We start from the raw sequence: 25,273 nt of genomic DNA on the forward strand, positions 1-25,273 counted from the left end.
GCTGTATTTACACCATAACGGTGCAGAGCTGATAGAAAGGGACACCTGGTGGTTAAAGCACGTTATTGAATTGTATTATTTTATTATTAGATATTAATAGGAGGATGTGCAAAACAGACAAACTAATAAGGCTTAATTTAAACATTAAAGAGTACTTTAGGTTAAGGTCTTCTTTTGATAAGAAAAAAGCTTTGGGGGTATAGAAGAAGAATAAGGAGGGATGAAACCCTCTTTAATGGTCACACATGCAGAGCACACAGCACACACAGTGACATTTGTATCTACAGATAAATATTAAGCCTGACAAAGTACTTAAGGTCTAATATATTGCTTTCCTGCAATGTTAAGTATGTTCAAGCACTTATTTGTTTATTATTTGATTATTATTAAACTGATATTATACATATGTATTATACTCTTATAAGATGTATGTAGATATTATAAGAAATGTGCAGAATGACAGTTTAATGCTGGAGGTATACACACATATTGATAGATGTCTCTTAATGCACTGTTGAGGAACCTGCAACCCAAATTTTTCATTCATTGCATAACTACACCGTAGTTGTGTATACTATGATATGTCAATAAACCTTAGCATAGAAAATCTTAAAATCTTGAAAGGGATGTGCAAACTAGTCATTATATACAGTCTTTAATTCCCTATTAGTAGAGAATAACGAGTAATGAATATACTTTATAGGGATCCTATTAATATCTAATAATAAAATAATAAAATTCAATAACGTTCTTCAACCACCAGGTGTATGAAGGTAGATATGGTGCAAAATGCGAGAGCATGTAAAACCTGATGTGAGCACTTGCAGAAAAAAAATCTGAGCTTGTGTGCATACATTTACACTTGTATAAAATATCCACGTAACTGTGAACCAAATATACACTTGTATAAAATATCCACGTTACTGTGAACCAAATTTGAAGTCACAGAAGAAAAAAAAAAGTTTTTTAGCTTGTAGAAAAAAAATGAACTTAGTGATGAAATATTCACTTGCAGAAAAATACAGATTTTTAAATATATTTTCCATTACAACTGCAACTTGGTTACTACAACCTCTCAAATCAGTAATTACAACTTGACGAATCTGCTCTGTGGCAGTATAAATCGACGAATCTGCGGTCTTGACTTTTGCTACACTTCTTGCGATAAATGTGTCGCAAAAGTAATTTTCACCTGTAGATGTGGGGGGAGGGAGAGGGGTTGGAGCGAAGGGGCGTAGCAATCAGAAAGACGAGGCTTGACTGCGGGGCTAACGGTTCGTGTCGCTACCAGTCCGCTGACATGGCGCGTCAATCAACGGTAAGTTTTGCCCATTACTTGCCCAGTATTACTTTGAATATTATTATTGTGATTGAAGATTAAATCCGCTTTGAAGACCACCGTTTTATATCGTGCAGTTTAGCGGCAAAATAACGTCAGTTAGCCAGCTAATGCTTGCTCTGTTGAGTTTATGCTAGCTAAAAAAGTAGTGGTTGTAGTCTACAGCAGTAATTAATATATTATAGCAGCGACGTGCAGTCAGGGAATCCAATGTAACGGAAAAACAACTAAAGAAAAACTAAATAGTAATAATAATAAAATGTCTCCACTGATCTATGATGTAAGTGTGATTTATGTATGATTCCAATCGCTTTTTAAAGTCAAAATCAGCCAATTTGCCGAGCTCCGCTACAACTACGGGTAGCGATGAGAAGTGAGGCAGGGACGAGCTCTGCCTCTCGTAAGCCCACGGTAACTTGCTGGAGCACGGGCACTAATTTAGCGCGGGTACTTATTTTGTGAGCGCGCTCAAGCCAGTTACTGTGGGGTGAGGTGAGGCACAGATGAGCTCTGCCTCACCTCAGAATGTGTCACCCCACAGAAACTGGCTGGAGCGCGGGCACTAAGCGCATGCCTGTTATCATCTCACTGTATGTCACCAATGTAATGTTTGTAGATCCCTTTATTACATTTATCCTCGCCATCCATAGTCTCTAAATAACTTATTTAACGTATATATGATATTTAGGCTCGCTGGTCTCATCATATAAAACGGCAATGAAAAAAGCAGCAGGAGAGGCAGCCATAACCTCTGCCGCACTGAAGGGGGCGCACGTGAGCCCACAGGTTCTTGTTGCTACTGTTATTCTACGCAGAGACGGTAGACACAAACAACAAACTAGACTTTTGAAACTACAGGAAGATAAGGAGGACTTTTACAAAAAAGTAATAGAGATTGTTGTCCAGAAGGAGAGCATGGACTTAATCTTCAAGTCAAGGTAAGACCACAATTGTAATGAAAATGGGATCTTACTAAGAAAGAACAATCCAATATTTAGATTTTGGGTATCCTTTTGTTGAACGGTCTGTTTAAAATGAATCGAAGCATCAGACTAAAAAAGCTTTTGAAAATAACCAAATATTTTGATTAAGGTCAAAATATAATATTTGTAAATCTGACTCTGAAAGAGTCAGTGCCTCACCAGCCATGAACCTCACCGCACGTCACTGTATTATAGCCTACTGCTTTGGCACTAACGTTTGATAACCGTTTATGAAAATAAAACCAATTGAACTGTACTGAAATAATGACACGTTTTATAATTGTCTTGGGCTCCTGCTGTGTTTTTAAAGCCTTTGTAAATTATCCATGCTATTTTCTATTTAGCTAACGTCGAAGTAGTGTATGTGAAATCAACCTCACAATAAGATGTGTGTATATTACAATTATTAATGTCATATTTCAAGATGATTACTTAGATATTACAATATGGTTGGTTGAGCTGGAGTTCATTATTGAGCTTACTCGTTAACGTCAGTCATATCTGAAGAACAAACCCTTGTTGTTTTTATTAATTGTATTACCAAATTGATATCAAATAAACAGTAAGTATTGGTAAAACAACTTCCAAAGTTACAGTAAAATAAAAAGGACCCTGACACGGGCAATACACAATCCAACATGTTCAACAGAAGAGAATAAGTTATATTGTTTGTACACATGGTATTTTACATATATATCTGTTTGTTTAAGGTGTCCAGGTGATGCAGACAGGCTGGACCAGAGAGTGAGAGACAGAAACTGGACTCCTCACAGCAGTGAACTTCAGCACAGGTACAAATACTATTTTTTCATACTGTACAAAGAATCAAGAAAGATATTGGTTTAAATAAAGGAAGTAATGACTTTGATACACTGATATACATTCCATTAAACAATACTAAATCACCTACACATCAGTGAAGTTGAGGGTTTTTTCCATGCAAAAAGTTACATTTAGATGTTAATAAGCAATATGATTTTGTCAGCTTTCTAATTTAATGTATTGAAGGCAAAGATATTTAACACATAGTGAGAACTGCTACTATTTATCTCTCAATATTGTCTGTAAAAACGTGGTAAAAGTTATTCTTTCAGTGAGACAACAGAGCAAGCTTCTACAGTTGCACTACGTTTTGTTACAGTTAAATATTATTTTGATAATAAAATATATTTCAATGTAGATGAATTTCACACTGTTCATTCATAGTCTGATTACAATTACAAAATAATTATATCTACAGCCCCTAAACACACAATAACATTTCATAAATAACACTTGTTCTGCAATAATATGTTTTATGTTTCCTGTCATTTTTGTTAGGAAAGGACATGCCTGAAAGACACAACATTTTCTCCTTCTCTGAGGGTCAAGAAGAACATCCAAGAGGAACATTAAAAGCTGATTTTATGAGATTTTAAGACCAGTACAGGACATTCACTAAGAAACTACTTTTATTGTGAAAACAAAGATCTGCACACCGAATATTTTTGTAGTCTATCAGGACCATCATTTGTTTGTGACGCTGGCTGCACCTCAGAGAAGGGGTGGTTATAGTCAGAGTTATAAAGTGTGGCGAAAAACATAGTCAGCTGATGGGATGCATCTATTTCCACATCTACACTCCATCAGCTGATTATTTCTATTTTCACTTTATGAGCTTCACAACACTTGTGCCTTGTACCGCAGAGTTTGCAACGTCACAAATAAATGGGGCCAATTGTTGTGTCTCGGCAGATCTGTTAGTATTATTTCTCTGTGAGTCTTTATTGTCAAATTCCGTGTCTGCCATTTCCTGTTTTACTTTGTCATTTCCCTTCTCATTTCAGGTAGTTCGACTCCTACCTTGCCTTTTTGCCGACTGACCTGATTATCTGCCCCGCCCTTATTGTTTACACCTGTGGAGTCCCTTGCTTTTGTATATATTCTGTGTGTTCCCTGTGCTCAGTGCCAGATCGTTTTGAACCCTGTGAATGGCTTACCTTGTGAATGGCTTACCTTGTTTAACACCTCAGTAAAAACCTTTTATTGAATCATCTTTTGTCTGGAGTCGTGCATTTGGGTCCTATCAGTTATGTGTGCCCCAGTCGTAACACCAATCTTCAGTCAGATGTGAATGTGTAATCTATTTTCAGTAAGAATAATGGACGAAAGGAGTGCAAATACAAATACAATTTATTGAAATGTGAACCAAAAGTTAATCAAACATGTTTTAAATAAAAAGCACATATGGACAGAAGGTGTGAACCTATTAAATGTATAAGTAAACACATTTAGTCAAATAAAGTGACAGACTAGGCCTGTGCAGTTGGTATCAGCTATGCCCAGCATGGGCTCCTCCATCAGGCCTGGTCCTCCTCCATCAGGCCTGGTCCTCCTCGCTGATGAAAGACCCTCAGTCCTCTCCAAACCAACAGACAGGACGTCCATCACACAGAGGTTTCTCCCTGAAGTCTCTGTAGCTCTATGGACACCACGCTGTCTCAATCCGTCCACACTGAATATGAGGGGAAAAAAAAATAAGCAAATAATAAATGCTTTAGACAATAAGAAATATAAAGTTGACAGTTGAGTTGCTCAGTTTTTTTAGATTGTCAATACTATAACTGTATAACTAATATCTCAGGTTAAGAGGCACATTCAAATAAAGATTGGTCTTTAAATACATTTTGTCTCTTGAATTGTTTCTCTAAAGTCAAGGATCTAAAACTGGTACTTAGTTTTAATAGGCGCTTTCACACCGCAGTACTTTTCCCATAAAGGTTCATGAAAACTTAGTTCATGAGAACTCTCTAGTTCTCATGAACTAAGTACAGATCGCGTTCACACCGGAATAAGTCCCTGAGGGAGGATTAAGCAAATTAAGTCGCTGTCGTCACTTCTTCTTCTTCTGCTTTGGGTTTACTGGCAGACCGCAAACAACTTCACGGCGTATACTGCCACCCGGAGTCCCCGGCCGGAAGTCCCCATGTTTTATTTTGTGTTGCCATAAGTTAGTCTCTCTGTGTTTCTGCACTGGGCTAATGCTAATGCTAATCATGCTAATGCAAGGATAATAAAATGGCGGCTTCACAAAACTTTTTGGGAGTTTGACGGGGCGTGGTTTGCATTCCGCCCAGCCAATCAGAAATAGGAACCTTTTTCTCCCAAGGAAATATCTGCTCTCTAGCAGGGACTGAAAAGGGGGTGAAAAGGTTCTCATTAACTAATTTTAGTTCCGGCTCTTTTTGGTGTGAACATTTCGGAACTATATCGGAACTAAAGTGGGAAAAGTACTGCGGTGTGAACGCGGCTAATGATACAGTCTGGTTATTATGCTGTTTGGAGGAGGCCTCACTGGTAAGAGCACTAACTAGCTACCATCACATGTACCTGGCTTGACTTAAATGTATTAAACGTATAATTAAGTGATGGCAAAATATAAATAACTAATGTCATGCAAACATATTAATATTTGCTTGATTCCAGAGTTGAATTTAAAACAATTTCATACAAACGTCAAGGGATTTTAAGATTCTGAAGTCTTCGTTCTAAATAGAAAATAGCATGGATAATTTACAAAGGCTTTAAAAACACAGCAGGAGCCCAAGACAATTATAAAATGTGTCATTATTTCAGTACAGTTAAATTGGTTTTATTTTCATAAACGGTTATCAACCGTTAGTGCCAAAGCAGTAGGCTATAATATATGAATTACTGCTGTAGAATACAACCACTACTTGTTTAGCTAGCATAAACTATAGGTTACTTACACCCCCGTTCTCAGAGTAACATGAAGTGAGATGTCTCACTATGGGATGCGCATCAACGCGTATGCAAACAGAAGCATCAATCTCATTACGCCAATACTGATTGGCTGGTGATCTTGACGTCTACGTCAGGGAATCCACCCACCTTATAAGTATCTTGCGCTACGACGCAGCGTCATTCAAAATAAGCACCTCTTCTCGCTTCGCCTTAGCAAGAAGGGCCGTCTGGTGAGACATCTCACTTCATGTTACTCTGAGAACTGGGGTTACGTAAGTAACCTATAGTTGTCATTCATAACACTCCGTTCGATGTCTCACTATGGGATATTGAAACTCCCGTATTGCTAGAAATGCTTATCTCGATAATCACCAAAACAACCAGAACTTAACAGGTAGAACCCTGTCTCAACACGGGGCCCAGCACTGCGCGGGCCACACTTGGAGCAGAGACATCTAGCCTGTAAAAGCGGACAAAAGTGAGCGGTGAGGACCAGCTCGCTGCTGCACAAATGTCTTGGATGGAAACACCATTGAACAAAGCCCAGGATGTAGCCAGTCCACGAGTAGAATGAGCATGCAGGCCCGTTGGTGCCTGCAAACCCTGACTCGTATAAGCCAGAGCAATCGCTTCCACAATCCAGTGGGAGAGCCATTGCCTGGTAACGGGCTTGCCCTTATGAGGGTTAGCCCAGGATACAAAGAGTTGGTCATTGCATTGAAACTCTTTTGACCTGTCCATATAGGTGCGTAAAGCACGGACTGGGCACAGAAAATTCGGCCGCCGTTCCTCAGAGGAACACAATGGCGGAGGAAATGCCTCAATGTCAATGGGGGTACATGAGCCAACCACCTTAGGTACAAAGGCAGGGTTGGGCTTCAGCAACACTCTCGTTTGCCCCGGGGCAAACTGAGTGCATGAAGGATGTACAGAGAGCGCATGAATGTTACTGACTCGCTTGCCAGATGCCAGAGCCAGTAACAACACTGTCTTCAGTGACAGGTGTTTCATGTCAGCTTCTTCCAGGGGTTCAAATGGAGGTCGAGTGAGCCCATCCAAAACCACTGCCAAGTCCCATAAGGGCACCAGTGATCTGGAAACAGGGAGGAGCCTGCGAGCCCCTTTCATAAAACGGCAGACCATGGGATGTTGGCTAGCCGTTTTTCCCTCAAAGCCCACATGGTATGCAGCAATAGCAGCCAGGTACACTTTGATCGTCGAGAAAGCTCTGTGTTTATCAATCAGGTCCTGTAGAAATGATAGAATCACCCCGACAGTACATTGAAAAGAGATGTGTCCCTTTTGAAGGCACCACTCCTCAAACACTCTCCACTTACAGTCATAGAGGGACCTGGTGGAGGAAGCTCTTGCACTCTGAATAGTGTTTATCACCTTCTGAGGGAGTCCCACTGTATTCAGGTTATACCACTCACGGGCCAGGCCCATAGTGCCAAGCGCTCTGGGTGTGGGTGAAAAATCGTCCCCACCGCCTGAGACAGTATGTCCCTGCGTAGCGGGAGCTGCCACGGCTGCCCGCACAGCAGCTGATATATCTCCGCCAGCCAGTACATTGCAGGCCAGTGTGGAGCTATTAGGATCAGCGTGTGGCGTTGTTCTCTCACTCTGGCCAGAGTTGGGGGTATCAGAGCCAGGGGTGGGAATGCGTACAGAAGGACCGGGGGCCAAACGTGCGCGAGCGTGTCCACGCCTAACGGTGCGTTTAAATCGCGCATTGAAAAGAACAGCTGACATTGAGCGTTTTCTTTTGATGGGAACAGATCCACCGCGGCCCGGCCGTAACGCACCCACAGCTGACTCACAATTATTGGATGTAGAGTCCAGTTTGCATATAGTGGTGCACCTCTGGACAGCAGATCTGCCCCGAGGTTCATCACACCTGGTACGTGCGTCGCTCTCAGAGAGAGGAGACGTCCGCAGCTCCATAAGATCAGTTTGCGTGCCAGCATGTGTAACTGGAGAGAACACAAACGCCCATGGCGGTTTATATACGATATTGTGGTCGTGTTGTCTGTCCTCACTAGGACATGATGTCCTCTGAGAAAAGGCAGAAAGCGTTTCAGGGTGAGGAACACCGCTAAAATCTCCAGATAATTTATGTGTGACCGTTGGAGGTCTCTGCTCCAGAGACCCCTCACAGGTTGACCTTCGTATATACCCCCCCAGCCTGTCAGACATGCGTCTGTGGTGACCACCTTCCACGATAGGACAGCACCCATAGGCACGCCCCTTACTAGAAAAGTCGGGTGCAGCCAGTGGCGCAGTGCCATTACGCATTTCATAGTGACCATCACTCTCCGCGCGTCATACCAGCGCTGAAACTCCCTCATGACTGTCGCCATGAGCCACAGTAACCGCGGACATGATCTGAAGAGAACATATTTGTGTGGCTGGAAATGAGCGAGGCAAGCCCTGAAGGCTTTCACTCTCTCTGCTGACAGGCGGGCTGTAAAGGGCACCAAATTCAGGCGTAGGCCCAGGAAGAGTACAGTCTGGGCTGGGGACAACATGCTCTTTTTTGTGTTTATTACAAAACCCAGGTCGAGCAAGTGTTTTACGAGGACATACGTCTGCGTAATAGCCTCTTGCTCCGACTGTGCGAGAAGGAGCCAATCGTCCAGATAAGTTGCCAGGCGAATCGCTATCGCGGCCTCCGTACACCGTACAAACACTTGTGGGCTGAGATACAGACCGAAGGGAAGTACTCTGTACTCGTAACAGACACCCTGAAAGGCAAACCTCAGATATTTCTTGTGTGGATAATATACTGGGATGTGGAAATACGTGTCTTTCAGGTCGACTGATGTGAACCAATCGTTTTGGCGCACGAGACGCAACAGAGATGTGTGAGTGAGCATTCTGAATTTGTATCTTTTGAGATATTTGTTCAGAGCCCTCAAATCTAGTATAGGCCGAATTCCGTTCCCTCCCCGTTTGGGAACGAGGAAATACTTGGAATAAAAGCCGCTCTGACTCTGTTCGGAGGGTACTATAGATATAGCCTTTTTTTTCTAGCAGCGAGAGAATCTCTTGCTCCAGAATATGGGCCGATTCTCCCCGGGCTTGCGAATGCCCGAAAAGTGAGGGGGGGTGACAGCGAATTGGAGTCTGTAACCCTGTGCTATTGTCTTGAAAACCCAAGCAGAATCTGTGAGCATCCTCCACTTTCGCTTCTCAAAGCAAGTGGAGATGTCACATCTCTGTCGTCTGCCCTCTGTGTCTTTATTTTTTGTGTTAGGGGGCCCTCTAGTGTCTGAACACGGTGGTACCCCAGGTTGACAACCCCGGTCGACACTGCGCATGCGCGTGGCGGTGATGCCTTCACAGCCCCGTCCATCGTCCGCCTTCTGAGAGAGGTAGCAGCCACTCTTAGAAGGGAGGTAGACTTCAGACTGTTTATTGTTTTTCTTTTCATTTTTATTGACTGCGCCCTTGGCTTTAAGCCTGGAAACGACAGTGGAAAATGATTTATTAAACAACAATAGTGATGACATGTGTTTGTGTGACTTAAACAGGCAGCGGAACTTGCTGTCATTGATGCTAAGTCCATTTCCCTCATGGCGCGAACTTGAGGATGACGTTCTGATATCACTCGAGGCGGCGGGAAGATGGGGACATGGTTGCACCCCGGAAACACATGAGCATCTAACACTGGAACGTGTCCTGGGGCTGGAGAACAGGGAACTCCCAGCTCCTTTATCGAGGAGAGGAGAGGAGGCTGTCAGGCCGCCCTTTTCTTCTTCCTCGCCTGATGGCTGAAAGTCTGGACCGGCTGTGCCTGAGCGGCTGCTGCCGGAACCGGAGACTTTCTTGGCCAGCTCGTCCTCGCCTCGTGTCTGGGCTGGAGACCCGGGGTGAGCTGTGACCTCTGCTGTTTCGGGACCTTGAAACGGGCAGGACGTGAGGCAGCCTGAGCGAAGTACTGCCGCGGGGCCGTTGAAGGCGGCGGCTGGACCCTTCGGGGAAGACAAAGCTGGAGAGCCTCATCCTCCTTCTTTTTGGACACTGCTGCTGCATCGAAGCTAAAGCGGAGCCAAATATGCCCTCGGGAACAATAGGCATGTCCAAGACGTCCTCTTTTTCCCGGTCTGGAAGGTTCGTCAGGTTAAGCCACCTGGCTCTCTCCTGTACAACCATTATCCCCAGTGCTTTGTCCGTGGCTTGGACTGCACAGCGCTGCACACGGAGGCAAATGTCCGTGATCGCTGCGATTTTGTCCCACACGGCAGGCTCAGGTTTGACCGTCATGTCCTCGCAGAGCTCCGCCTGGTAGGTGGTCAGTAGCGAGGAGACGTTGAGCGCCCTGGCGAGGAGACGTTGAGCTGCGGCTCTATAGGCTCGTTCGGTCATTGCTGACTGGAAGCGGTCTGCCTTTGCCAGTAGCATGGGGTTCCTGCTCGGTGCCGAAGCCAGCCGCGGTTGGAGGTGGGCTGCCACCAACGGCATAAGGAGCAGGCCGAGTTTCTCCATGCCGTCACAGTCCAAAGAGGAGGCACCCTGGATTGGGGCCTTGTTGCTGAAAGGGCGGTCTCTCCACGAGACCGACACCTCGTTCAGCATCTCTTGAAAGACTGGGAGAAGCTGCCTCTTCATCCTCGCTGTTTGAGGCAAGGTCTTCCCCTCATAGCGAGATCTGGAGTTCTCCTTGGCCACTTCAGGCCAGGGGATGTCCAGCCTGGACGCAGCGCGTTGGCACACGGCCTGCAAGTCCATACTGAGGCAGGGCGAAGATGGTGTGCTTTCGCCCGGGGAAGCGGACATCGCCTCCGGCTTTGCAGCCTGAGCAGATAAAACGAAGATGTCATCTTCGTGCTCATCCGAGTCGGATAAGAGGAACTCAGAGGTATCCTCTTCATCTTCCTCCGTATAGTCCAGCTCCAGGACATCCTTCGCGGGTGGAACCACGGTGAGGTCCAGTTGGGAGCCCCAGCTTGACACGGTGCGGGGCTCCGATTCCGCGGCTAGCGCCGTTGTTGAGCCCCAGCCTGACACAGCGCGGGGCTCAATCTCCGCGGCGGTCGCCACCATGTTCTAATTGCCGGCCGGCAAATCAACGGACATGAAGGTGTCCTGTCCCGACAGGCTAGCTTGGCGCGCTAGCCGTCGGCAGAGGCTCTTGACGGTGAAAAGGGTCACAATGCCCGCACGAACCGGGGTTATCGATAGCTTCCTGGGCGTGTTTCAGCCCAAGGCAGGACGAGCAGACCTGGTGTGAGTCCGTGCCCGAGATCTTAAACCCGCAGCCGCAGAGCAGAGCCTCCGAACCTCCGAGCCTCTGACTCCCCTGGTGTGAGGGAGAGAAGGGTCCATCCTCATTTGCCGGGGTGTCAGCGTGGAGGGACACGCTAGTAACAGGTATGTTACCGTTTGAAAGAAAAAATCAAAACCTTATCGTTATTCCGAAAGGAAAAACGGCGGGCAGATTTTTTAATATTAACTGGTGTGTTAATATATTTTATCTCCGTCTCCTCTGGTGTGAAGGAGAGAAGAATCCGTCCTCGCTTGCCGTGGTGTCGGCACGGAGGGATAAACTAGTAACAGGTATGTTACTGTTTGAAGAAAAAATCAAAACCCTACCGTTATTCCGAAAGAAAAAACGGCGGGGCAGATTTCAATATTAACTGGTGTGTTAATATTTAATTAAATCTTCCGCAAAGCAAAAAGTAACTGGCAAGCGCCCGTCGACCGAATGTTAGCTTGGGTTCAGTCTGTAGACAGTTAAGCTAGCCTGGCTACTGATATTTTGAGATGTGCTCCGAAGCGAGAAAAGGTGTTTGAATGACGCTGCCTCATAGCGCAAGCTACTTATAGGGTGGGTGGATTCCCTGACTTAGACGTCAAGATCACCAGCCAATCAGGATTGGCGTAATGAGATTGATGCTTCTGTTTGCATATGCGTTGAGGCGCATCCCATAGTGAGACATCGAACGGAGTGTTATGAATGAGAACTCAACAAAGCTAGCGTTAGCTGGCTAACTGACGTTATTTTGCCGCTCAACTGCACTATATAAAACGGTGGTCTTCAAAGCGGATTTAATCCTCAATCACAATAATAATATTCAAAGTAATACTGGGCAAGTAATGGGCCAAACTTACCGTTGATTGAGGCGCCATGTCAGCAGACTGGTAGCGACACGAACCGTTAGCCCCGCAGTCATCCGGTACGACCTGGCTGACTATGGCTGTGACTGACTGTGACTGACCCAAGCCTCGTCATTCTGATTGCTCCGCCCCTTCGCGCCAACCCCCCTCCCTCCCCCCACATCTACAGGTGAAAATTACTTTTGCAACACGTTTATCGCAAGAAGTGTAGCAAAAGTCAAGACCGCAGATTCGTCGATTTATACTGCCACAGAGCAGATTCGTCAAGTTGTAATGACTGATTTGAGAGGTTGTAATAACCAAGTTGCAGTTGTAATTGAAAATATATTTAAAAAATATGTATTTTTCTGCAAGTGAAAATGTCATCACTAAGTTCATTTTTTTTCTACAAGCTACAAAACCTTTTTTTTTCTTCTGTGACTTCAAATTTGGTTCACAGTTACGTGGATATTTTATACAAGTGTACATTTGGTTCACAGTTACGTGGATATTTTATTCAAGTGTAAATATATGCACACAAGCTCAGATTGTTTTTCTGCAAGTGCTCACATCAGGTTTTATACGCTCTCGCATTTTGCACCATATCTACCTTCATACAGGTGTCCCTTTCTATCAGCTCTGCACCGTTATGGTGTAAATACAGCCTATCTACCAATTGGATCAAATATAAAAGTCAGCCGAATTAGTGTTGATACTGCGAGGAGACGTATTGTGTGAAAAGAAATGTAAGATGTTGTTTAATTGCTTATATATTTATGATCCACGTCACGTTTTCAGTTTTGGCGGCAGTTCTCCTGTTTGTCTAGAAGTCTTCTCAGCAGGGCTCTATAAATAGAGAATTACGGCAGATATGTAATATTTAATGCAGCCGAACCGTGTATTACAATGCTGTTATGTGATGACTTTCAAAGAGAAAAGCAAGCACACTCAGAATAAAGTATTATTTTATTTTTAAAAAACGTTTTCAGATTTCACATCACATAAACACCAAATCCCAGCATGCATTGCGGCTAAACCATCCAATCATCGAGCTGAGGATCTTGCCTATGTTTGTTTCCGGTTTCGTTTATGACCGATGTATTTTGTTATACACACATTCCTTCACATTTACATTTTAATTTGCATTAAAGTATTTCATGAGGCCTTCTAACATGTTTTTAAATATAACTACGGTTGTAGTTTGTAAATTAACATGAACCGAAGCTGTTGCCTGGCAACGCAATCGCACAACGTCACGTCCGTTAATTCCACATCCACATGCATGGATTAACATCGATTTAATACATTAATGTAGCCTTTGTTTCTGCTAAAAGAGGTGTCGACCAGCTGGGGAAACAAGAACATCGGCGTAATCGAGTGTGACTATTAAAAAATAAATCATTACGTCGGGGTAGCATTTGCTTGGCATTTCCGATTATTTCTCCACTGGTTAACATGGGTTAACAATACCGTGTAACTGTCACGTTTGAAGGGACGAAATCGTGACATCTTCACGTCTCCCAGCATGGTAAATCGTCACATGTTCACGTCTTGCCGTGATACCGGGTTGTATCTGGCAGATGCAACTGTTATATCTAATTATTATCGGTTTGTACACTTAAATTCCTTTTCCATAATAAAAAGTTAGACATGACTAATTCACCTGTAAACACATGCTTATTGAGAGTTGGCATCTCTTGGTATATGAATGCTTTACTTTGTCTAGACAGCTGCAACCCAACATTAAGTTTGTTCCAGAATCATCAACCCATATTCACTCATGACATGAGCATTATACCTAAAAACGTATCCAGGAATCACCGAGTCCAATCATAATCATTATCATCATTCTTGCATGTGCATTCGTGTTTCAAGCTGTCATCACTGAACTGAATGTCCCTGGCCTTAAGGAAGAGATGTCCTATTCCAGTTATTTTGTCTTAAGTTTTGCATATCCAGACCTATCTCTTAACTTGGCCTTTCTCGTGCCAGGGCTGGAGAAAGGTCTGGCCAAGATTTTTCCACGCCTAATTTGAGGAGTAGGTGTTACCATCCTGATCATGTGCACTCACGTACGTGTACAAGCCTGGACCGTGTTCAGTCAATGTTCTAAATTGTGGTTACATTGTTACACACAACTCAGTGGCAGTATCTATAATATCAGATACTGAAGTATAAGTCGATGCAAAGTTGGGAAAACGTGCTATGTGGTTCTTCTGCAGTACCTGTACACTAGTGTTGGCAAACTATGTTTCCAAGTGTAGTTTAGCTCTGTGTTGGTCTGGTCAACAACTCCTGAGGGAGATATCTGGCTCTCTAGCTGCTAATTGACAATTCTGGGTTCTTGCTGGGTATGTAAAACTGCTGCCCGCTGCAGCTTTGCTAAGTTACCTTAGCAAATAGACGCAAAGCGGAGTGAAAGAGCTAAATAACATTATCTTTTGTATTAATTTAACAAACATGACATGATGTTACAAAGGAATGAAATGAGCGCCTACCAAATAAAGGGTTTATGTTTGCTGTGAAAGGTACCAATTTTATTATACCTGCAACCATGGCTTACAGGCAGGGGTGCACCTTATCAGTTTGCCCTGGTTCTCAAAGTAGCACCTGGAGATGTTGCTTGGTGCTCATCCTTAAAATGAAATAAACCGGACCTTTTTACTTTATGAACAGGGGGGGGAGGTGCGCTAGTGAGCACACGCATGAACTGTTCGCTGTTCACTGTATGCCTCGCAGCAGGGTGCGGAGCGCATAAAGCAACACATCCTCACTCCCAGGTCGGCCTATGTTGACGTTATATCAAGTCCCCTGTGTCGGCTTTTCCAACGCAAGAGGGGGGCGGCCGTGTCGGCTTTTTCCAACGCAAGGGGGGGGGGGGCCTTAGCGTACATTTTCAACTTTCCGGGATGTCCATAGGCTTCTATATAGCTCCCTCCTATGTTGTAGACGTCTTGAGATCGCGAGCGAATGCTACCCGCAGATCCATTCTCACAGCGTTTATCAACCTTTTTCTTATTCAATATCAAGCCACACTTATTGTTTTTACTTCTTTATTTTAATTGAATAATGTAGGACTTTTGTTGCCGTCAGTTATTGGGAGAGTAGGGGCTCAGAATACTGAATTCTGTATTGTTTCATCGTTTTTTCCTTCTAATTTTGTATTATTTTCTAAACCACACACTGTTATTTACTCAACAATAACACATAATTATCCTTGTGTTTATTTATTTGTTTGATTAATAAACACAAGTTGGAGTCCGTCAGGACCGAGGGTCGGAGCAGCTCATAGTAGCCTAGTTGCTTTAGAAAATGTTACACATGTAAATATTCTCTCCGCTTCGCTTGACAAACCCCGTGATAGTCCTCAAGCTCTGTGATTGGATGTTTGAGTGTGTTGCCAGGCAACGCAATAATTTACAAACTCTTCAACTACAACCCTAATTATATTTAAAAACATTTTAGAAGGCCTCACGAAATACTTTAATGTAAATCAAAATTTAAATGTGAAGGGATGTGTGTAATGTGGTGATTTACATTATTCACCCACGGATCTATGGGTTGGGGTATTGTTCCGCACGGACATTTTAGTTAACCAGACTTCCTGTTGATGTGAAATACGAAAAAAAAATTAAAAATTAAATAATACTTTATTCCGAGTTTGCTTGCTTTTCTCTTAGGAGTTCATCACATAACGGCATTGTAATACACGGTTCGGCTGCTTTAAATATTACATATCTGCCAATTTCTCTTCACAATATAAGTCTCCTTGCAGTATCAATACTAATTCGGCTGACTTTTATATTTGATCCAATCGGTATATTGGTATATTTACACCATAACGGTGCACAGCTGATAGAAAGGGACACCTGGTGGTTAAAGCACGTTGTTACAACAGACATCTCTCACAGACAAATCCTTTCCATGTTCAAAGTCCTTCTGCATGTAATGACACCCTGAAGGTCATGACAGGTTGGGCCATGTTACTCTTTAATGACCTATGGACAGAAGACCACATCTTGGATACACTACAATCAACACTCCGCTAACAGAAAAACATATTTAGCTTGCAACTGTAACATACATTTCCCACAACTATAAGTGAGCCATTACTGCAGCTTGAGAACTTCGGCACAAAAAAATCAGTGATCGTTTCCAGGCAGGTCAGTGTTTTAGTCTTTGTGAACGAGGCAATAAAAAAGTTCACGACTGAGTTTTGATGGCCAGAAATACCATTAATCAGTTCTAGCTAGTTAGTTAGGAACTACAAGTTCCTCTCCAACAGAGATAAATGAAAGAAAATGTTTTTTAACTGCCGTGACAAAATGCTGCGACTCTTAAAGTGGTTGACCTCAGGTGCCCTTAAATTTACGGAGGCCAAGGGTGTCTTGGGGGTCAAAGATGTGTTTTTTCTGTCTGTCTTCTCTTTAATGAGTCAGTTTAACAACGTGTTTCAGCTATTTCTGCTCTTGACAGTCCTGGGGTTCAGGCAGCTTCCTAATGGACACCCTTTTTATTACAGAAAAGGGCTGTGGAAACAGGGAAGCTATCCAAAGCAAACATATGATGTTTGATTGAGGTGATTCCAGAGAGTACCCTTTTATCTCTGAGACAATGTTGAACCTTGTTGTAAATTTGTCATCACAACATTATCATCAGGCTAATTCCAAGGAAACAGATGAATAGAGCAGGAAAAGATAAAACTTTTACCAGAACTGGAAAAGCTTCTGTTTTAAATCTGCCCCAACGGTATGTCCACACGGCAGCGTCGCGTTGAAGCTTGCCGGTGGGCGTGTCTGGCGTGGTACCAACAACCAATCACATTAATCTCCCGCCCCGGACACACAAGCACGCGGTTTGATTGGCTAGAGCTTGTACTGGCATATGATTTGATTGGCTGGCGCTTCCGTCGATGCTTGAAAAGTTGAACTTTTCTCAACTTTCGAAGCGAGCAACGGAGGCAAAGCGACGGAACCACAATGCAGTTTGGCAAAGCGTGACGTCACCCGATTCAATGTGAACTGGAAGCGTCTCCGTTGAACCAGGCGACGCTGCCGTGTGGACGTACCGTAAGTGGCTTTCGTGCATGCAAACGCACTTCAAGACAAAATGTACACACACATGCATACAGTACACAAAGGTTTTTTTTTATAGGGGGGTAGGAAAGTGTGTAGCTTTGTGAGCTGTTACAGTTCGGGCTGGTTTGGTGCTACTCCCAAACATACATCCTCTGGCATTAAAGTGTGAAATACAAGCCGGAGGTGGGGAATCTATAGACTCGCATAAGACTGACAACTCTTGTTGAGGAAAGTTAGGGGCCTCTGACAGATTTATGGAAAAACAGAACACTAGCACCATTGTTATACATACACAAACTTACCTAACACTTACTAAGATATAAATAGCAATGAGTTATTACGGATGTATGGGACAGAAAGCGATGCCTGTTCATGAGAATAAAACAGTTTTATAATTTGTATTTTGTTTTAGTGCATTCAAACACTGCTGCATATTCAACGTTTCCCCCCTAATATTGCTCCCTCACTTTCTGCAATGCTTCCCTGCTACTAGAGTTGAGTACATTCTGATTGATTGAATCGGAACAACAATGCATCACTGAGGAAACATATTTGACGTGGCTGCTCATGAACCTGACACATTATTAAATAATATACTACTATTATCACGATTTTACAAAGATCAGAACAGCTTTTGCCACAGGCACATCGGTTTTGAACTGACTCAATCACTGAAATCAGTGAGTCAGATAAAGTTGGGGTCAACTAAATCCATAAGCACGATATGTCTGGTTATTGTCAGTATGCCAGCATAATAGCTCCAGACGTCTCAAACTGCTCCCCATGCTGTAACTTTCCCACCTGTTGTCCAGACCCTGCGGGATTATTGTATCAGTCTCAGTCTGGCCTGTATCCACACACAGCCATGTGCAGAGAGAGTAAGTGCTAGGGAAAACCTCGTTCACTGACCTATTTAGCAACTCTTTACAGTGCAGCCATTCTGACTTTAACATTGTAATTTGTCACTCCTCTTCCTTTTCTGGACCTGAATGGCACCAATGTTGCCTGTGAGTTTAGTGCTCCGTTTGCCCTCTATACAGGAAGGGGTCCTGTTCTTCTCCCAACAACCAATGGTAGGATGGGTAAACCTCTGACCTTCCGTAAAAGATCAAGGTTCCTGCTCACTGTTCTATATCAGTTTCCCACTTGGAGACGATTCTGACAAAGCCAGAACTGTGTTTCAATGGACCACCTCTGTACAGCTCCCCATTGGCTCCTGTACAAGGTGCAGAGCAGGCTTACCAGAAGTGTGGGCTGCTCAGCTTTCAAGGTCACTGACATCAGTCACATACCTCACTTTATCGGCCAGAGACCAATAGGGGCAGTTTTCCACCAGTGTAGGAAGGAATTCTATTCATTACACTTCAGATGTTGAGACCAACTCACAAGGCAAGTCTGCAACACTTTCTCCTCTAGTATACTGATTTCATCACCTTAAATGCATCAAGGTTAAAAAACAAAAACACAATTTGTCAAATGAAAGATAATGGAAATTGTAATTTGCCCGAGACATTTCATATTAATGCCAATCTATAATATTCCTGGCTGGATTCCAATATTCAAACCTCAACCCTTAATTTCACATACAAATATGGATGTGACTTACGGTACGGTACGTCCACACGGCAGCGTGCGTTGAAGCTTGCCGGTGGGCGTGTCTGGCACGCGACCAACAACCAATCACACAAGCACACGGTTTGATTGGCTAGCGCTTGTGCTGCCATATGATTTGATTGGCTGACGCTTCCGTCGAAGCTTGAAAAGTTGAACTTTTCTCAACTTTTTAAGCGACGCAACGGAACCACAATGCAGTTCGGCAAAGCCTGACGTCACCCCATTCAAAGTGAATGGGAAGCGTCTCCGTTGAAACAACGCACGTTGCCGTGTGGACGGGCCGTAACACTTTACTGTGCTGTTGTGATTGAGACGCTAAATGAAAACCAACGATAAAAAGTTGTGTTTGTTCAGGTTATGAACAGCCTTAGCTCTCAATTCAATTCAATTCAAAACCTTTATTTATTCAGGTGAAAACCCATTGAGATCATTGACCTCTTTTTCAATGGTGACCTGCTGCAAGTAGGTTCCAACATGAATACAAACATGACAGAAAAACAAAGAGGACATCATATGGCATATTTACATTGACTACAGTTTGTATAGCTAGTAGCATTTACAGATACCAACAGATGGCGATACAACATGATAGTGTGCTAAGTTAAGCGCAATGGACAGATTATTCTTAAAGCCGTGTATAGAGGGGGGGGGGGGGTCATAGTTACCGCATATCACAATACCATATTTTTTATAAAATAAACATCTATGGCCATGTGTCTACCACACAGTGACACAATAAACGTAGAGACTTGTATAGAACCATACACAATACGGTCTCTATTTCAGGAGATCATAAAGTGGCAAACAAGAGAAGACAGTGTGACAAGCCAAAAGCTAAAAGCCAGTAGCCAAAGGTGGGATGAAGAGCAGAGAAGAGGGGGGGAGAAGCTGAGAGAGAAAGATCTCTTTTCTTCAGGGTTTCTCTTTTATGGTAAACCTGACCTGAACCCAACAAATGTAGACTTTATGGGTGTCTTTACAAAGTTTAATGTTAACATTTTGTATTACACAAGGATATAATAGTTGTTTATTAGTCACTGTACTTATTATTGTTTTTAATATAAAATATATCCCAAACAGATCTTAAGAGCTCAAACATTGCCAAGATATTTTTGAAGAAATCAGTGAAAAAATATATAGCTTAAAAATACTGTGTATTTCTCATGTACAAGGGAAAGTGCACTGACAAAGAGTGCATGATTAATGATGTTAGCAAGGAGTGCCCACTTGGAACCATCCGGCCTTACTGTAAATGTTGAGTTGTCCTTCCTTTAGCAGTGGATCCAGGAGTTTAGCCAAATGAGGTTTCAGGAAAATTAGCACCGGATCAGATGTTAAGCATCACAGTTTAGCTTTACCAGTTGAACATAACCGTAGTGATCTCTTTTTTTCTGGAAATGTGTCCTGTTTATTTAAAAAGAGGAGTAAGTCTTAACACAAATATCTAAGGCCTTTCTGCTCAGGTAAATATTATTAACAGTGAGAGGGGGAAAAAACCCTGAAAGGTGAGAGAAGAGATTATTTGGCAAGGAGATGATTTCAATGGAATGAGATTTTTGTTTGGATCGAGAGAAAGGAAAAGCCGGTATGACGCACAGAATAGCAGCTCTTAGATCTGAATCCAACCAAAACAGAGCGTTTGTTTTAATAAATCACGGCTGAAAGGTAAATCAGGTAGATCTCAAGACAAACACTTGAAATCTTAACATCATACGCTGGAATAAATTCAACTGAGATAGAGCAGAGAGTCTGTGGTCACTGTTACAGTATAAGGCCAACCTTTTAACATTTTCCATTTTTACTGTACGTGCTACACTCCAGCAGCAGGCCAGACTAAACATAGAGCTGCATACTTTCAATTTGGAGGGAAAAAAATCTCATATCCAATATATGCTTGTGTGTGAACGTAAACATTTTCTTTTACTTATTTCTAACAAATTCTAGACTTTTGTCATCACCGACTGCAAGTAAACACTACTTCTTGAAAAAAACAAATAGCATTCTCAGGGCAAGCTTGTATTGTTCTTTTTTTTGTAAATGTTCAAATCATTTAATGGAATGGGACGGTCATTGGTCTTTTAAAAAGATAGAAGATAAGAACCTCTTCTTATTCAATTCAAAAACTGATCTTTTCTTAGTAATCATGCTCTTAAAATACATCGGGGAACCATCCACAAAGTGCAGATTGTACAAACAGGTCAGGTACTAATAATCTGTGAGAAGACATTTGAGTTACGGACGTTACACAAATCAACTTTATGAGTAAACTGGGGCTGTGTGAAACTGTTCAAGAATGCCCTCCCAGACAAATCCTGTACGAATAAATCTTTTCCAACTACAAAACAAGCCCAGTGGCACAAAGAAATACACACAGCGAGTGTGCTGTTTACATTGCAGTCCCTCGCTGGGTTCAATCATTGAGTGAGAGTTTTTAAATAAAGTGAGACACCAGCTCACTGTATAGGTTAAGACACTGGTGGTTTTGATGTTTTGTGATCATAATGAGAGAACGGCTTCCTCAAACAGAGCTAGGCTTAATTAACACAAAAAGTTAGTTGGGCCAAAAATAGGTTTTGAGCTATAGGCTTAATTAGCGCAAAAAGTTAGTTGGGCCAGAAATAGGTTTTGAGCTATTGGCTTAATTAGCGCAAAAAGTTAGTTGGGCCAGAAATAGGTTTTGAGCTATTGGCTTAATTAGCGCAAAAAGTTAGTTGGGCCAGAAATAGGTTTTGTTGCCTGGCATGGTGCCTTGTTTGATGTAGGGTGTGGCTGCCACTTAAAAGTTTTTATTACCACACTCTTTGTAAGCATCTTTTATGTTTATATTAGGAATATATGCATCATGTTGCGGTTCATTGCTGGGAGAACTGATGTGTTGGTGAACTTAAGCATAACGCATTTAAATGTGTAGCAGCACTGTGAAAAAGCAAACATGTTCTTAGTTGTGCATGACGGGGAGAAACTATGCCATTGGTACAATGACAAAGTCGAACCAATCTCAAATGTTTTCCTCTCTTTCGCACAAAATATAAAGTCATAAATGTCAGAGAAAGCAGAAATTAGAGCTATCCAGCTTTTGTTCTCCTCACATTCTTGCGTTGTGTCTTTAGCTACAGACTATGGGGGGAAAGAACAAGATTTCTGTGGCTGTAACTCTGCAGAGGCTCCTTAAAGCAGACTGAGCTCAATGGTTTCTAGGGAACACTGCAGAGGGCGGACATCCAATCTCAGAAAAAGAATGATAGAAAGCAATGAAACACAGTGGAGAACAAAAGGCTATCAGTGGAGTATACGACCGTCCTCGCCCTCATATCAGACCTTGTGCAAAGCAGAGAGAGATATTTATCTCCTCTCTAAAAACAAATGTAAATCAAACCGTGCATTTGAAACAAAACAAGAGTTGAATTTATTGGTCCAATAAGAGAGAAGAAAACTGGAGGAAAAGTATGGGCCTGCAAATATTTCATTTGCTTTTATCTTCCCTCTGTGAGAATGACACAATGGGCTGTGCACTTGTAATAATTTGTCACACACATGTCATAACGACAACACAAACAGTGGATGTAAGTGCTTGTGTGAATTTGAGCGTGTTTTTGTGTGTGTGCGCGCGTGCGTGTGTGTGTGTGTGTGTGTGTGTGTGTGTGTGTGTGTGTGTGTGTGTGTGTGTGTGTGTGTGTGTGTGTGTGTGTGTGTGTGTGTGTGTGTGTGTGTGTGTGTGTGGGTGGGTGTGTGTGTGTGTGTGTGTGTGTGTGTGTGTGTGTGTGTGTGTGTGTGTGTGTGTGTGTGTGTGTGTGTGTGTGTGTGTGTGTGTGTGTGTGTGTGTGTGTGTGTGTGTGTGTGTGTGTGTGTGTGTGTGTGTGTGTTTGACTGAATGTAGCTGCTTTGAACTCACAGTCATATGTTGGCCCTGGCCCAGGATCTCCAGCTGCTGTTGGATCTCTTGGAGCCTCCTCTCCTGCCCTCTCCTCTCCTTTATATCCTGCAGGGCCTTCTCTCCTGGCTGCGGGTCCCCATCACACTTCCAGCCAACCTCTAAGCCACGGCCCTGACACATAACAGACACGAATGGTTCTCAAAGGGAACAAACATCTAATATCACATGTTGAAGGGCTTATTGGATTCTCTCCTGGAGCTTCACTTGCAGTTTGTTCTAGGAAACTTTTAAATAGCAATCAAAATCATATGACATTTCATCATGATCAATTCAAGTGAAAATGTGCCATTTGAAGAAGTCCATATACCATCATTGTTGTGTTTTAACGATGAACAGCAATCTTCTTTCCTTTTTTTTTACTGATTTCACAAGCACGTTATAAGACACGAGAAAGCCCAATACCTCGACTACAGCTCCAGTTCACATGGGGTCCAACATAAATCACACATTTTTGGCTTTGGTGCACTGGGTTTACAAAATGAAGACTGCATCCAATGCAAACGTTGAAACTGGGTCAGGAGGAAATGGGAGAGTCCTGCAGTGGAGGGCCTTCCACAGACAGCTGATCGTTGAGAGGCCTCGAAGAAGGAATAGCTCTGCAGACTTAGTATGATGAACAGCAGCTGATGGAAAAGGTGCATTATTGTTGCAAATCTAAAAGGATACGTCAAATGTTCACATCCTAATGATGGAAAAACATGGCGAAGAGGACAACACTGTAGAACCTGACCAGTGAGCGACCTGTGGTACAGTCACAATTCTTCCTCTAAAAATATACAGATACTCTATAAAAGCAGCAACTAGATTGAAAAGATGGTTGGGTCTGGGAGGATGCTGCCAACCGCAGGGCTCTTTTGGAGTGTCAGCCCAGCGCCATGCGGTTGGAATCCCCATCACTCTTGGTTAGTCTGGATGCCAGGGAGGTGTATGCATGATCTGATAATGTGGAAATGACGGATATTTCATAAAATGTCCACATCTCAAAATCAACTTGCGTACAGCAAAAATAGTAGGTTATCGGAGACGGCGGCACCCAGCTAAAAGCTCTGATTTACTAAATCTATTATGACATGTTTATGATGGGATGTAATCTTAGTTAAACCGGGGTAGGGGGGAGTTTGGTTAACTGGAGCCAGGATGTTCGGAGGAACCTGCCTAAATAAATGATTCAGCCCTTGTTAATAAGAAAAACAGACATGCCTACTCCACTAATGCCACATGTTGCATTTACACAGACTTTAGGCTTATCTTTTAATATTTAAACCTTGGCAATAAAAAGAAGATGTTTCCTTACTGCGTGTGGCCTCACCTACCAGTGTCTTCCTTTTAGGGAAATAATGATAGCTTCTATCTGAAGACTCTTTCAAGTGGTCGTTATTCAAGCCCTTCAGTTAGGATTCCCTCATCCAGACTACAAAAGACAGCACTACATCGGGATCAGACTCCTGTCGTGCGCCAGAATGAAAAACGCGGCGTTCCAACCAGGAAAAATAAAAATGTAAGTCTAGCTTTACCACCGTCCTCACACCACTAAATGCACGCTTCTAAAAAGCCCAAATCTTTGGGAGAAACCGTTTATTTAATTTGGAAACGACAGCTGCCCTACTTTTAAAAACAATAGATGGCAAACTTTAAAATTGTCTTCAGGGCTAAGCAGTGATAAAGATATCACTGACCAATGTTTGAATGAATTTGGCATGTCACATATTTTCTTACTAAACCAATTCTCTGTGGCTAAATGAACACCCCGTGAGTTCTGGTGAGTGTGAGGGGAAAGTCCACATGCTCTTTGTATAAACCTCACTGATTTGACCCTAATTACAGCAAAGGAAGAGCGCGGTGAAGTTAGTTTTAGGTTGGAAATTCTACAGATTTTCCCTCCAGATCCAGCAGAGTCTTCTTACTTAGTTTCACAGACTGTCAGCAGTCATTGGCTGGTTAGCTCACATCCGAGCATTCACTCGGGACCACAGGGCTTCACTTCGGGACAATCAATAAATTACTGTTTGAATGCCACAAAACCCATGTTATTTTCAAAACCTCCATGCTAAGCTGCTATGTATGTGGAATTATTCTTTTATATATCTGTTGTAATTTATTGTCTTTTATTGTGATTGTAGTGATGTGTTTTTATTACATGTACAGCACTTTGGCTCGACCAAAAATCGCTTTTAAATGTGTCTTATAAATAAAACTTGATTTGATTTATGCTAAAATAATTTCAATAAACATTTTCTAAATGTTCAATACAATATTAATATAAAATAAAAAGTGGCCTAAAATATAGCCCAGGTTAGTCATGAAATGCCTCATTGATTTGGGGTCACTGTCACATGACATAGAGGCTATTGAAAAGATCAAGAACTAAAATAAAAACAGCAGAATCTTCATAATTTTTTTTAAAAAGAAAACAATAAAATCCTTTATATTGGAGGCGCTTTCAGTTTGGACCAAAGAGGCAAAACTACCAATATTGCCATCC

The 25,273-nt window shown here is 42.7% G+C and overlaps 1 protein-coding gene and 1 long non-coding RNA gene across 6 annotated transcripts in view; one reads left to right on the top strand and one right to left on the bottom strand.

The window, feature by feature from the left end:
* The window catches only part of fsip1 (fibrous sheath interacting protein 1), a 43,830-nt gene that overhangs the window by 3,308 nt on the left and 15,249 nt on the right, over nt 1-25,273 (bottom strand). For 3 of the 5 annotated variants that reach the window (XM_079692614.1, XM_079692613.1, XM_079692612.1), the window contains exon 9: nt 22,750-22,902. The exons of 1 other annotated variant lie outside the window; for it this stretch is intronic. In XM_079692614.1, coding sequence (XP_079548740.1) covers nt 22,750-22,902 — 153 coding nt within the window. Of the gene's footprint in view, nt 1-4,482; nt 4,817-22,749; nt 22,903-25,273 lie in introns of those variants that run through there. One more of the 5 variants, XM_079692615.1, reaches the window with a different exon arrangement.
* Nucleotides 1,233-4,321, top strand: LOC307046268. The gene is made up of 3 exons (XR_013810122.1): nt 1,233-1,318; nt 3,033-3,113; nt 3,643-4,321. It is a non-coding gene; the product is annotated as an uncharacterized lncRNA (long non-coding RNA).

This window comes from Notothenia rossii (assembly GCF_949606895.1).
Source record: "Notothenia rossii genome assembly, chromosome: 7".
NCBI classification, from domain to species: Eukaryota; Metazoa; Chordata; class Actinopteri; order Perciformes; family Nototheniidae; genus Notothenia; species Notothenia rossii.